We start from the raw sequence: 14,732 nt of genomic DNA on the forward strand, positions 1-14,732 counted from the left end.
TATCTATCTATCTATCTATCTGTAGTATACTAGCATACATGTGTGGCTTTTTATAGGTTAGTTATACCTCAATAAAGGTGAAAACATGTGTAGGCACAGCGGAAAGCTCATGAGCTTTGGAATCAGAAAAACCTGGCATCTAAGCCCTGACCTACATACAGCTATGTACTCCAAAATAGCTGTGCAACCTTGGGCAAATCACTCAGCCTCTCTGAGCTTTCGTTTCCTCACCCCAAGGACAGCAATGAGAAGGCATCCTTCTGGCAACTAAATAACCAGCTGTGCCTTGCAGTGTCCTGAGGGGTATTACATCAGATACCGTAGGAGCAAATACTTAACGTTGGCTGGTACGTGGCGGTTGCACAGCGCGAGGCACTCGTGTCCTTACCTTGATCGCATCGTGCCCCCTTCCAGCCGGGGCTGCAGTAACAGGTGCCAGTGATGTGGTCACAGGTGGAGTTGTTCAGACAGTCACAGATCTGGCGACAGCCGTAGCCATACGTTCCTGCAGGGCACTCTGAGAAGGAGATGAAAGTCCAATGTAAGCTCGCCAGCCTTGGGCAGCTGGGCAAGGCCGTCTCTTACTATTTGACCCCGTGTATATAGAGGGCAGGCCTTCCAGGGCATCCTTGTGCAGGCGGAAGCACCCAGGGAGTCCTAGAGCTGGCCAGAATTCCCCGACTCGTGGGGGGGGGACTCCCAGGCACAGGGCCAGAGACTGAGCTCCTGGCCACAGCTCCTGACTCCTTCAGCTTTTATGCACCCACTTCCCCGAGGGGTAAGTACAGAGTCTGTAGAACCCAGTGGGACGGATGAAGATCATCGGCAAGGGCAATCTGAGATGACCCCACCGGGCAAAACGGTTGGACAGAAGACTGAAGAGTATAAACCAGAGCCCCGTCCTTGAGAACATGAGCATTGTACTGAAGGCTCAGTGATCCTCCTACCGGCACATTCTGACTTGGATTAGTTGGGAGCAGGGGACAAGGGAGGGGCAAGTTTTGTTAATGTTCTAGGTGAGAACTTCATTTACCATAGAATGGCTCAAAACTGGGATGAGCAGGTTGAAGCCTGAGAGACTCAAATGGAGAGATTTTTATGAGGCACTCTTAATAAGAGCTGGGTGTGGGTTTCAAAGAAGAGCATAGCCATGTCAAATCTAAAAATCATCCCCAAATACTGATGTTTTCTGCAAAGTGGGCAGCAGGGGGCAATGTGCTATTATTATTGGAGTTCTCTGTCAAACCCAGTGTTTCTGTTTACAAATGAGCATCAGGAGGGGTCTCCAAAAATAGGAACATTTTGATTTGATGTTCAAAGTAATCACGGAAGGACTTAAGCAGCTTTTATTTAATAAGACCATAACTGGTCTGGGCTTCCAAGGGAAAGTCAGTTTAGAGTTTGTTCTGGTTTCTATGCATATATGTATGTGAATGTATGTTTAGACATTTATACACACAGATGCAAAATATTCACATACACAAGGGTGTGCAGGCAACTGTATGACTCAGTATGGGTTTCAGGACGAAATTAATACCAGTACAAAACTCAAATTGGGTCATCTCTGTCCAGGCTGATTCCTGGAGGTCAGTCCTGTTGTGTACTAGATAGGAAAATATGCAAAAATATTTCAAGAGTTCAGCACACAAGACCAAGACAACCTAGCTGTCTAGGGGTGCTGTGAGGTGCTGCTGGGGTGGAGAGAGGGTGATCGTTTATTGCCAAAGTCCTGTTATGCTGATTTACCTTTCCAGGCTACATTGCTCCTACAGCCATATAATCTTTGCTGCATCCTTCCCAGGAGCACCCCCTCTGATAAGCAAGAAAGGTCCTGCCCCTTTCCTGCCATCTATGATAAGAGGGTGAGCCCCATACAGCTCTAAGACCCTATTTATTCATTCCGAATATTGAATGAAAGTCACAGAGGAAAGGAACAATAGACTACTTTGAAATACTCAGTCTAACGCTAATTTTCTTATAACCCTACAGATGCATAGCTGTAAGGGCAAAAATGGCAAGACAAGGATGTGTAACTGCAACAGAGCATATTCTTCAGGAGTGCAATTCTTACAACAAAAAATTTTTAGGCAATATATTGTCTTGAAAGTTGTAAAGATTAAGATGTGAAGTTGCTAGGGGAAACGGTATAAAAGTACTATCTAGAGAAAGTTGTCAGAAGGGGGGCAACGTTTGCATGGACCTGGTTCTACACCCACAGTGGGGCTGGGAGCCCACCTGCCCCCAACCCCGTGCACTCAGCCTGGCCCCAGACAATGCACTTTCGTCCAGGGTGCACTCCAGGCTCTGTCTCTGCCACGAAGAAAACCTGACTGGCTCGTAAAGCTCTGAGCAGCCCCGTTCCAAAAATAAGCAGGAGAGTCAGAGAGAGCCAGGGTGAACAGATGGAAAACTTGAATTCTGTCTTCATCCTTGGAGCCACACCCTCTCCACCCAGAGCGCTGATTACTTACCCAGAAGAAGTTTGAGGGAAAAGACAGTCAGCAAGGACCCCCAGGTGGCCAGGTCTCTGGGAGGGGAACGGGTCAGCTGGGCCGGGAAGTGACCAGCCATCAGTTCAAACAATTTAAAAGTTGCAGGTCCTGCCTTCATATTTTTCAGGCATGTAGGAAAACAGGTTCTAGGGGAAAATACCACCTAGACGTGTCACGCTCACATACTCACTCTGTTCGCAGTGCTTCCCCATGAAGCCAGTGCGGCAGGTGCACTGCCCCGAGATGTGGTCACAGTCAGCTCCATTTTGACACTGACATATCAACGCGCAGTCCTTTCCATAAAACCCCAGAGGACATCCTGTGTTGGAGAGGGAAGGACATCAAAGTCAGGAGGCTGCCGAGGAAACAAGAGAAAAGCTCCTACTTCCAACTGTTTGTGTTTAAACCTGAAGGACGCTGAGCCAGTGGAGAGTGAATAAAGACAATAACGCAGATCTCAGCTTGTCACAAAGGCTTCTTTGAAGTCCCAGGGTGGGGCTCCTGCAAGGAGGTCATAATTCATGAGTGGGAAGCAGAACAGTTCTACACCTGACAGTTTAACCCTTGCTGGTGCTCCCGGAGACAAGATGAGTATCTTCTAGCAAGGCATGCCTTCGACCCCACGGAAGTATCGGGGTGTTTCCTTGTATTCTTTGACTCAACTACTAGACTCCAGGACTCAAGTGCCGTGGACCGAAATGAGTGCTTTATGTTAAAATCACGCGTACGCTTTTACTATAGTACAGAGTGTCTTTGAGTCCGCTATAGCTCTGTCCCCTGCATCTGTCGCTAACTTAGATAATATTGGCTCCTTCACCAAAGGTGTGTAGTAGGATGCTAAACTTACAAAACAAAAAAACAAAAAACCCCTGCACTTCACAGGTGCTTTGTAAAAAAGCAATAAACCTTACACCACTGCATGATTTCCAAAACCCAGACAGACCTCTGGGGCCTTTGGGCTGAGGACGTGCACGAGGCCTGTGAGCTGTCATGGACCAGCAGTTGCCCAGCAAGGGTGTTCAGGGCTCCCTGGCATAATGCAAGCTTCAGTATGGCCTGCGTGTAGGGCCATCTCTAAGCATCACATGGGATTTTTACTTTCCCTTTTTCTTGGAGACCTTTTAATGAAAGTTCAACTCTCAAGAAATAGAGGCACAGCACAGAGGTCAGCATGCGTGGACAACTACCATCGCCATGTTTTTATCCAGCACCCACTCTGTGCCAGGTGCTTTCCCTGTGTCCTCTTACTGAATCTGTATGGTAGTCCTACCTGTAGATGGGAACTAAGCCCCGAGGGCCCCCCCAGTCACAGAGCCAGCAAGTGGCAGGCTGGCCATGATAAAAATGCAGGCAAGTCTGGCTCCAGACCCCACGCTCTTCCCACCGTCTTCTGCTACGTCCACTTAAAAAGGTCCTCTGATTGAGGTAGACCCAAATTTTGGGATGATAAATAATAACTTATAGGCACTTTTCTCTAATGAGCTCGAAAACCTTTCTGCATGTACAATCTTGGCAGAATATGCTCGAGACAAGCTCTCTCTTAGCCAACTCTCCCTTTTGAATCATGGTTCAAGGTCTACACCCCCTTCCAGAAAGTTCCAAAATTCTTGTACAACCTCTTCTCTAATTATGTTCTCTAATTAGTATTCAACAAGAATTGTCTAATTCCTGACCCATCTTTCCTTCTCAGCTCATTTCTGTGACTTACAATTATGTTATTATTAAAAATTTTTTTAAAGAATAAATTATAAATTTTCATTAATAATAACCATAATTTGTGCTTTCCTGTCTTGTCTCCTTTATTCATTTGAAGACAAGAGGACAGAGAAGAGTCATTTTTCCCCCCCAACAGTGCTGAGCTGTGGAGTACTTTGCACATTATATGCTATGATGGTAAAAACCTCACAGAAGAAGAAACGATTAGGACATTATGGGAAATAAAATGGAAAAAAGAACTAGTGGTTCTTAGGGCATGATCCCAGCCTGGCATCAGCATGTGGAAAGTTGTCAGAAAAGTGAAATCTCAGGTCCCACCCCAGCCCCAGTGAATCACTCTGGGAGTGGGGCCAGTAGTCTGTGTGTATCGAGCCACCTGGTGATCCCGAAGCTCGCTCAAGTTTGAGAACCACAGAATGCACTCTTCTCCAAGAGCACGCATTATGTTAGGGAGAGAGGCTTGTCATCTTCACTGCCTTCTAGTCACTGTCACCTACCCCAACCTTTGTGTTATTAGAATAAATGACAGGGTGTACATCCACGTAACCACCACCCCAATTTGAAAAAATATAAAGAACATTTTCATCACTCTCCATGCTCCTTCCCAATCAATAATCTTAACGGATCATTTTGTTTTTGATCTTCATATAAAAGGAATCACATACTAAAAACAGTGTATGTTTGTGTATATACATATACATATATATGGACACACATAAACATGTATATATAAATGATAGGGAGTTGGGTGCATATAAACAGGGTCTGGTTAAAAAAGAGTTAGGAGAGAAGTCGCACAGCATCGCATCTAGCACTGCTCCACCTCAGTGTCCTGATAGGACATACAGACAGAAAACTTGGGACGTGACAGCTCGTAACCACACAGAGACATTTAAACGTCTAGCGGTCATCAGGGAGAGGGAAGGCTCCAGTGCCAGGAGTCCTGGCTGAGCTCCGCTCAGGCATGCAAAGGGCGAGGCTGCAACCTCCTCGGCGGTGGCTCCCCTTGGTGAGCCTCAGAAGGCTGGTCGCTTACTCTGAGTGCAGTAGAGCCCCGTCCAGCCGGGAGTGCATTTACATTCCCCGTCGTAGGCGCTGCAGAAAGCTCCGTTGTGGCAGTTGCATGTGTGGATGCAGTTCGGGCCCCAGTGCGCAGGTGGACAAGCTGAAATCACAGCACGCATGGAGAGTTCTGTTAGAGCCCGGAGGTCAGCACCCAGCAGAGAGAGCTCCGTCCTCCTGCCACATCTCCTAGCATGCGAGAGGTTAGCAGTGTGCCTCAGGACTAAGAAAGCACGGGGCTCCGAATCTGATCCCCAGATGGCAAGGCTGACTGCAAGAGCAACCATCATTACAGACATTGTACTCATCGACAGACTACAGAGTAAGGTGCTCAGAGCAACAATCATCTCAAGCGTATCGATCTAGTTCCTGAACAACTGCACATTGAGCTCCTTTGTGCCCAGCACCATTCTAGACACAGAAGGGATAGCAGGACGAGACAAGGTCCAGACCACCCTCTGAAACCTTATATTTTAGTACGGGAGGCAGGCAGGCCAACCAGCCAACCAACCAGCCAGCCAGTCAACAGAGAACACAGTGGCAACAAGTACTATGAGAAAAAATAAAACAGGGTAATGGGGGAAGAATGACCAGAGCTAATCCTTCAGGGAAGGCTTCTCTGAAGAGAGGACATTTAAGCAGAGATCAGATGGGCTAATGATGGAACTCAAGAGAAACTAGGGGACCCAGGGTCACATAAAGTCATGCTCCACCCCAGAGCTGTCACTAGAGACTTGTTTAAATTTTAAGGTTTCAATTATATGTAAGAATCGGTTTACTCATAAAAACTCTTAATTGGATGATGCAGAAAATAAGAAAACAGAATCATTGGGGGTCACTGCCCAATGAAGAGCAGTAACTTCAGATAAAGTGTCTGAAATTGTGTAACATTATGGCATAAAATGATCTGATTGACCAAAAGCAAACAAACAAACAAACAAAAAAACACAAAACACCTATTTATTTATACCAATGCTTTAAGAATATAATTGCTTTAAATGAGGACCACCATTGGATCTACACGAGACAATGGATGTTAGCTGAACCTACTGTGGTGATCATTTCACGATATACCCACATCAAATCATCATGCTGTACACCTTAAGCTTATATAGTGATGTATGTCAACTACTTCTCAATAAAACCAGAGGGAAAAAAAAGGAGGACCATCTAGAATTTTTATTTGGTTACCCAGTAAGGAATATGGCCCCATAAAGATAACACATCTGAAGGAATTTAAAAAAATGGAAAAAAAAATTCTCCCATGAGTGTGTGCACCACTTTTGCCCAACAAGGGAAAATTAATAGCTGACACTTGAAGTCTGAAATAAAACTGAGAATGGACTTTCCTTAGACAATACCCTCATTTTACAGACAAAGAAGCACTGAAAGGTGAATAAGCAAAATGCTACCTATCTAGGTTCTTCCTAAGACATACTTGGATTTAACATAGGAACATTGCATAGAGTTCTTAGTGGGGAAAAAAGCCGCTTAAAATTAAAATAATGTATATTATAATTATTCATGTATTATTTCCTGATTACAGAAACACTCATCCTTCCATCCTAAGGAATGTGCAAACAAACACAGGTACACAGTTGTTCTCAAACAAGACTCACGCTGAGAGCAGTCACTGCCGATCCAGCCCGGGTAACACTGACAAGATCGGTCAATGGGGTTGCAGGTTCCGTTGTTGGTACAGGTACAAACTCCAGCGCAGTTTTTCCCAAATCTGCCACTGGGACACACTGTGAATAAGTTATACCGGTCAGTAACGCACAATTACATCTCAGCTCACGGAACTCTAGTCCTGGGGCAGGAAACGACTTTGAAAGCCGTCCTCCCAGCAGCCCGTTCACTGACTGTCTCCACTCAACAGCATCCCTCATCCTGAGCGGGCTCATTTTTGCAGCTACATGAAGCCGAAGATTCTCATGACGGCATCCCAAACCAGGAGACATCATCACATTTCTAGAAATCTGACTTCATGGCCGCTCGCTTCAGGGAGCCAAAACCCTTCTTCCCTCTATGGATTTTTCATGGGAGGCTGTTTCCAATTGATACCGAATGAAGAGATTCTGCCGGAGCAGCAAGCTAGCTTTTCGGGAGCTCCTAGTCATGTTTGCAGAACTTGAAGACACAGCGCACCAGCAGGCCCCGAGAGCTGAGAGCGGAACACGTGTCCCCGGGGAAGCCCAAGGACCGACTGCGTGCGCTTCGCCCATCACCGCACATCTCTCCAAAACACTTGCGCGCCTCACCTTCATTGCAGAGGGCACCCGTGAAGCCAGGGAGGCAGTCACACAGGCCCGTGATGTGGTGGCAGGGCCCACTGCTATGCACACATTGTGGGCACGTCTGGGTGCAGCGATGCCCATAGAAGCCAGGGGAGCAGACTGAAAACAGAATGGAAATCAACAGTTATCGTTCCCGGGATATGTGCCTCTCAAATTCCACATCAGCATCTAGTTCCAGTTTGGGGCAAAAAAAAAAAAAAAAAATTTTTTTAACAATATTGAGAATTTTCCAAGTATAAAACCACCACCATGGAAGGAAGAAGGATACCCTTTAATAATGAAAAGAAACCACTAGACGGGATTGCTCGAGGGCAGGCAAATGTCTCAGTCCTCTCAATTTTCTCAGTTATGGTCCTAGTTAACTTGAGGCATGACACAGACCGGGGCTTGAAGCATTTTTGTTGAAGAAACAAATGAAAGGAAATACAATTCTAAAATCCCAAATAAATAACTCTCAAGCCATGTATCGATCCTTTATTCTTTAAGAGTCATTACTGCCTATAAATAGATCTCCGGTCTGCATTTAAAGGATTGTTCCTCCTCAACGTGGTCCAGATAAATCATGGTGATTGGAAAGGGAGCAAGCAACAAAGCCTACATAATTAGGTCCTTCTCAAGCCATTCCTCAGATTTAAATACAAGATGAATGCATAGAGCTTTTAATGAAAAAAAAAGTCATTTAAAAATTAGGATAAGATATCTTATAGTCATGTACTCTTTTCTTGATTACATTTACTGAAAAATTTAGTAAAATCTTATGGATCCCTTCCTAACTTCAAAGTCCTATTGACCCATGTCACCAGCCCCCATTTTTACCTCTGCAGTGCTATTTTCCCCACAGCACCGGCTGTAAGACTACTAGCAGGATGTATGATTTGCCGCAAGGTTTGGCTGATGTTGACTTCTGGTAATTGAGGTAAGGCCAATGCCAAAATTGCTGAATCAAATATTCACAGGTCAATGGATTTCTGGAACACCATTTGTAAGATTTAAGGCAGGATCAAGAGACATATCCTGACGATGATGCCAGGGAGGCATCGAAATCACTCCTGAGAAGGAACGGCTAAAGCCCCATCTGTTAAGCTCGTCCTGCAGGTTGGAACGAATAAAGCTCTTGGGGCAGTGCTATCCAGGACAGCTCCGCAAGGGACAGGGAGACCTAGTATCCTCTGCCCTCGACGGCAACAGAACAGCACCATGCGCTGAGCGGCGGACGGTGCCTGAGAAGGGAAGGCAGACATCTCCCCCTCATGAGATACTTACTTCTCTGACAAGTGGTGCCTCGGAACCCTGGCGCACACTCACAGATGCCGTCGTCCGGGGAGCACGAAGCCCCGTTTTTACAGTAGCAGGGCAGAGAGCAGTTGGGGCCCCAGCGCCCCTCAGCACACACGCTGTCACAGTGGACGCCTGAAACAATGCACACGAGCAAGGCTGAGTGAGAGGCAGCGCCTCTGGGGTGCGAAGTCCCAGACGAGGACCACGGTCATGGTCCCCAAGCTGAGTGATCCCAGGCAACAGTGAGCAGAGATGACATAAGGTTTAAAATTCACTTACAGATGTCAGTACATCATCATATGTGGTGTAATCATGTATTGTGTCACCATAACATTAAAATAATCCCAGGATGGTTTTCTATGGAGTCATAAAAGAGCAGGAATAAAACACCTTTGTTATACTGATTTTCCTTTTTTTAGATGGAGGGAGCAAATGGGAAGCCCAAAGGCTCTTTCTATTAAAGGCAAAATTTATCAAAAAATATTTTATCATTGAGCCCTCAGCAATTTCCTTCTCCCCCCCCCCCACCATCCTTTATCTTTACAGAGAAATGAACAAAGCGTAAAAAGATAAAGAGAAGTAAAAAGTGGTTAAATTGTTTTACATAAAGACAGCCTTCGCCCTGGAGCAGACACCATCTTAAAACATTTTGATGATACATTGTATAGCATGGGAAGATACACTCCTTGGTGCCAGTAAATTCCTCTTTAAAAATTTCATCTGACACTGGGCAGATAAAGGCAGAATATCACAACTGATGCTATTTATAGCTGTTGTCTAAGTTATTGATTATTAGGATACTATATGTAGGTTTTTAACTCTCACCCCGGGAACAGAAACTCTAGAGCTGGTCGTGAATGAACTAATGCCTAAAGAAAACACAAGGGAAAAAAGAAAGTCGCAAAAATAAAAATAAAACCAGGTTTTTTTTGAGGTCAACAGAAGTCTCTTTGGTAACTTTGCTTTTGAAATAAACAGGCACCTCTTTCTTGTAAGTCAGAATTCTCCGCAACTCAAAGACATGCTCTCTGCATTGAGAAGCAATGAGTTGTAATTGGTAGCGAACCGGCCACGGCTGGCTTCAGACCAAGGGAAAACACAGGAAGCACAAGCACGCACACACTCAGGGATTCCAGAACACTGTCACCACCCAGCACCAAGGAAGCTGAGAAAGGCATGTTTTGTATTACAGTTTTTGCTTCTATGGCCCAAACCTTAAAACAGGAGCAGCCCCAAACCATAACGTGAACATGCCTGATGGGTCCAGTGTCCTTTCTGCTGAGCCGTAACTCTGCTTTTGACTGCTCCCGGTTTCCTCCTCCCGAAAGTCTCCCACTTGGTAAAGGCTGTTAAGTAGGCATGAAAGCGCACAGACCTCATTGTGTCTAGCTTGAGCCAACAATAGACGATTATTTTAGCTTGCGCTACTGGCTGAAGGAGATCAGACCTGTTATAAATTGACCTGGGTTTAAGGATTCCCTACAGAATAAAATACAGAATTATGGCCTATTGTGATTTTTTTTTTCTTGAGTTCACGAACATATGATCTTTTTTAAAAAAAAAAAAAACCCTCTTTTGAAAAGGTAAGTGGAATGGCATTCAAATGCTATGCTCACCAAATGTGATCCACCAGCTATAGAGTTGTATCTGGTGTTTTGGCTGGTACCTACACAAGGCAGAGCATCCAACATATTGAGGAATAAACCGCTTCAAAAGGAGGCTGCAAACCTAAATTTTGTTTTGTGAGTCTGAAGGAAGTATCAACAAGGGTAACTTGTGACAGGCTTCACTCTGTTCAAATTCAGGTCCTGAGCTCTGAGCACGAGCCAGGACTCCTATTTAATGGAAGCTAAGATGGGGACACCCGCTTCACAGATATTCAGACAACCCTGGCCATTTGGGTTTGGAGCCATTCATGCAAATCCCAGTTAGGATTTTGGAGATGTGGAAGCTGAGTTAATCTGAAAATCATCCTGAAAATTAGTCCTCATTTTTGGCACATTTTTGTGGGGTGGGAGCTTGAGGAAGGGGGATTTAGCCATTCATGGTGATTTGGTTATTAGCTTCTTGCCAAATCTCTCCTTCTCATTAAATAAATGCAGTGAAGTTGGAATGGAGCACACTTTAGGTCAAAATTATCTGCTGCTTTTTTACATTATAGATTATCATCATTTATATATGACTTAGCACATTCTCAATCAGAGCATGTTAAGAAAAATGACTCCAGGGCAGATTGGCAAATCTGAATAAAGTGATCCTTTATTTCATATCTGACTCGTCTTCCCTAATAGGTTTGTCCAGCTGGATAACATAACCATCTGTCATAATCAACTTTATCGAGGTAATTTTCATAGAGTAACAGGGCCCATGATATAGCAAAGAGATCCATTACAATGATATGCTTGTTTCACATGATTTACCCATGATTTCATTTCCAGAGAATCACAAGGAATTCTAGAGATCATCTATCAAATCTTCTGTCTCCAATCATATAAGCATATTTCAGCTGAACCAAGCTTACTTTTAAAAATCTTTTATTTCAGGATTGCAAATAAGTCTTTCCTTAAAGAGTAAATTATAATAATTCTATTACCAACTTCCCCTAAAAATTCAATCCCTCTTCTTTTTCTCTACCATCAGTTAAACTGAGTCATCATTTTTCAGATATTAATGCTTAATCTATTTGTAGACAAACATAAAGTATGAAGCTGCATTTTTTCCTCTTGCTGCCCCATTTTTCCTATTGCTACTCCTCCCCTTCAGAGCTCTGTGGGGGGAGCTGTTATCTTTCCCTTCCTCTTAGAGTCAAGAAAAGATGAGATAAATTGATTATTATTGAGTTGTTACCTTCTCCAGAGAATACTTATATTTTAAGGAAATAAGCATGTGAGGAGCCTAAGAAATAAATCTCTAATTGTGAAATACCAGGCAGTGAGGGTCACAGAGTGGGTAACTGGATAATCGCTTCTCTAGGTTACACTAGGTATATGGTTACTGATGTCACCTCTGTGTAAGGCTAACCCTGCAGAACAATTTTTTTCAGGATAGGGAATTGTAAGTTTGCTTTAACCATTTTTTTTTTAGTGTGCGTGTTATTCTTAAATTATTTCCACTGATTTCACCCCAATCTTTGCAAACTCGGCTGGAGTCCTACAAGACATTTTGCTGTTTCCTTTTTTAATCAAAGACAGAAAAAAGAATTCAACTTAATCAACATTCAAGAAGTCCAGCGGCTATTGGCTTACTGGTGATAGGTTCTCTAAGAAAGACCTCTAACTGTAGAATGATAATGGCCCAGGAATAAGCACCCCTAACTCTGTCTGGGGATCAGAGTCAGAAAAGGAAATAGCTTGTGAAGGTGGACAAGGGTTCCAAGCTAATGGAATGGTGGGTGTGAGACTCAGATGTCCAAAGAAGTACAGGCAAGTTGAGGACAGCTAAAACTGGGGTTGGGAAGAACAGGACAGGTCTTTGGGCAGCCAGGTCGTGGTACGTAAAGAAAGCCAAGAATGCCATGCTGTGGAGTGTGAGCGTCCCCCTTGGGGGTGACAGGGACCAAATGGACAATTAAGTAGGAGAAGCACATAATTAAATTTGTGGTTGGCAGGAGGGCAGAAGACAGTATGAGGAGGATGAGCCTGGAAGAGAGACCTGTGTCGGGTGGCTGTTGTAGGTTATGCAGGTAAAAAAAAAAAAAAAAAAAGATAAACATGACAGTCTTAAACTAAGTCATTGGCAGTTGGAATGCAAAGAGGATAAATTCCAGAGTAATGCAAGAGAGAATGGACATGAAAAATCTATACCTGCTCCCCGCCCCGCCATATTCCACGCAGGGTAATGAATGAATTCTGTCAGCTCCCTGAAAGAGAGATGGGGGTTTTGCTCACTACAGTGCCTAGCACATGGAGTGTGTTAAAGATTTGTTGAATGCATCAATAAGCACAGTCTCTCTTTCCAACATGATATTCAGAACCATTTTCCAACTGGATGAAGCAACCATATAATTCTCTCTTTCCTGAAAGAAGTGACGAGAAGCACATGCAAACCAGGGAGCCCAGCATATTTCTATTTTGTGTGCCTAAAATGGTGACCCTTCCCATCTAAGGGGGTAGAAATGTCTGCCTTACAGATTTTGGAGAAGATATACCTTCATGAGCTCAGGTCTGTGTTTTTTAATGCTAGCCCAGATTATAAAGCAATAGAAGAATTATGGAGGCATCTTGAAGAAATTCTTTTGGAATGTTTACCAAAGAACAGATAAAGGTTCTAATAGGAATTACTTCAGGAAGCAACTCCCTAACACATTTGGAAGAGGGGACAAAATGGGAAGGGGGTATCTTTAAATTTGAGGGGATCTCTGGTTCAATGGAAGCATTTTTTCCTGATAAACGTTCTAACGCTGATAAGGCGATCTGTGAGGGACTGTTTTTGCCAGGACTGAGGACAAAGAGTTCTTTGATAGCCTTCCCAAGTTGCTAGGCAATGGCTGAATGATCGTGATAAACTTCAGCTAAGCAGCTCTAAAGAAATGTTCGTGCATTTCATGCCTGATGCATTATGCCAGCAGCCTCAATGTGAAACCAGCATTCACTAGGCATTTGTGATTGCATGAATACGGTAAAATAAATCATCTGGGGTGTCATTACTCCTCCCTCTCAGAGATAGAACCCAAACTCCTCGTCTTGCTAATTGTTCATATTCCTTCTGCAATCTTTGGGGGCATTAGTGAACGGAGGACATGATTTCAATTCAGTGTCTGGTTCCTGAGCAACAAGCTATTAAACATATATTAGAGCGAAGAGAGAGATTTGTTAATAATAATTGGGCTTGATGATTATAGAAGAGAAGAACCACAGTATAGAATCATAATACTTTTTCTGCTTCTCTAATCCTCTTGCTAACAAAGCAGCTGCTTACTGTTGGCGTAGAGACGGTATTCACTGGCGTATCCCCCTGTGCCCATGCAGGGTCCGCCCTGAGAGGACATGAGCTTCTGCAGGCCAGGGGCTGGCAACGCTTCACCCACGTTCCCGGCACCACCCAGCACTGTGGCTGCACCCAACTTGGGAGACACTCAACAAATGGTTGCTAAATCGTTCTATTTGGATGCTATGAATTTTAAAGATGGATTAAAAAGCAGATCTGCTTTCTAGCGATGACCAAGTTGAAAAAAAAAAAAAATCTTGATAAGTCATACAAATCATCGACGTTTGCATTTGCAGCTGCAAGGCAAAAGCACCAGAGAGCATGGCCTGCCTCAGTCCGGACCTGGATAAAAGCAAACAGAACAGACTGCTAGGCAGATCGAGAACTTGGGGAGCTCTGGTTGTTTCTGCAGGCTTTCTTTTCGGAACACAAGCCCCTTCCTCCGCCCTCACCTCACGGACCCCACATTCTGCTTTTGCAGAACTCCCTCCCCACAAAATCTCATAGACAGACCCACATGGGCTCCTGCATGAATGTTGTCCACCCTCCAATACCCTGGTTGATTGGGTGCACGCATGTTAATTAAAGCTCATTTGCACTTGAATTTGTACTTTTATGTCACTGCACAAAGAAAGGTAGGTCCTCCCTTACTATAACAATTCAGGCATCACTAAAGCACATGAGAGATCACTTTGGGACAGATGAGTACCTACAGTAGCAGTTCACTTGCTTACCTGGTCCAACTGGGGACTGTTGGGGAAATGCACAGAGGGGGCTGTCCCTTGGGAGAGGGGCTGGGACCACTGCAGGCCTAGCTGTGCTTGCTGGGACGAGCAGAAAAGCTGGGCTCTTCTCAGAAACTCGCCTGCAGGCTTTCCTCCTTCTAACACCCCCCTTCTGGCTGGACTCAGAGAAGCACCCCACTGCTCTCCCTATTCTTGCCCCTGCTTACCCTCATCCA

General features: G+C 44.5%; 1 protein-coding gene across 3 annotated transcripts in view; it reads right to left on the minus strand.

Moving 5' to 3' along the window:
• MEGF10 (multiple EGF like domains 10) overlaps positions 1-14,732 on the minus strand; it is a 162,665-nt gene that overhangs the window by 16,222 nt on the left and 131,711 nt on the right. For 2 of the 3 annotated variants that reach the window (XM_032425050.1, XM_032425048.1), the window contains exons 14-19: positions 8,831-8,977; positions 7,532-7,666; positions 6,890-7,018; positions 5,245-5,373; positions 2,683-2,811; positions 389-517 (exon numbers count right to left, since the gene is read on the minus strand). In XM_032425050.1, coding sequence (XP_032280941.1) covers positions 389-517; positions 2,683-2,811; positions 5,245-5,373; positions 6,890-7,018; positions 7,532-7,666; positions 8,831-8,977 — 798 coding nt within the window. The remainder of the gene's footprint in view (positions 1-388; positions 518-2,682; positions 2,812-5,244; positions 5,374-6,889; positions 7,019-7,531; positions 7,667-8,830; positions 8,978-14,732) is intronic. The other variant, XM_032425049.1, reaches the window with a different exon arrangement.

The sequence above is a fragment of the Phoca vitulina genome, unplaced genomic scaffold (genome assembly GCF_004348235.1).
Source record: "Phoca vitulina isolate PV1807 unplaced genomic scaffold, GSC_HSeal_1.0 scaffold32, whole genome shotgun sequence".
Lineage (NCBI taxonomy): Eukaryota > Metazoa > Chordata > Mammalia > Carnivora > Phocidae > Phoca > Phoca vitulina.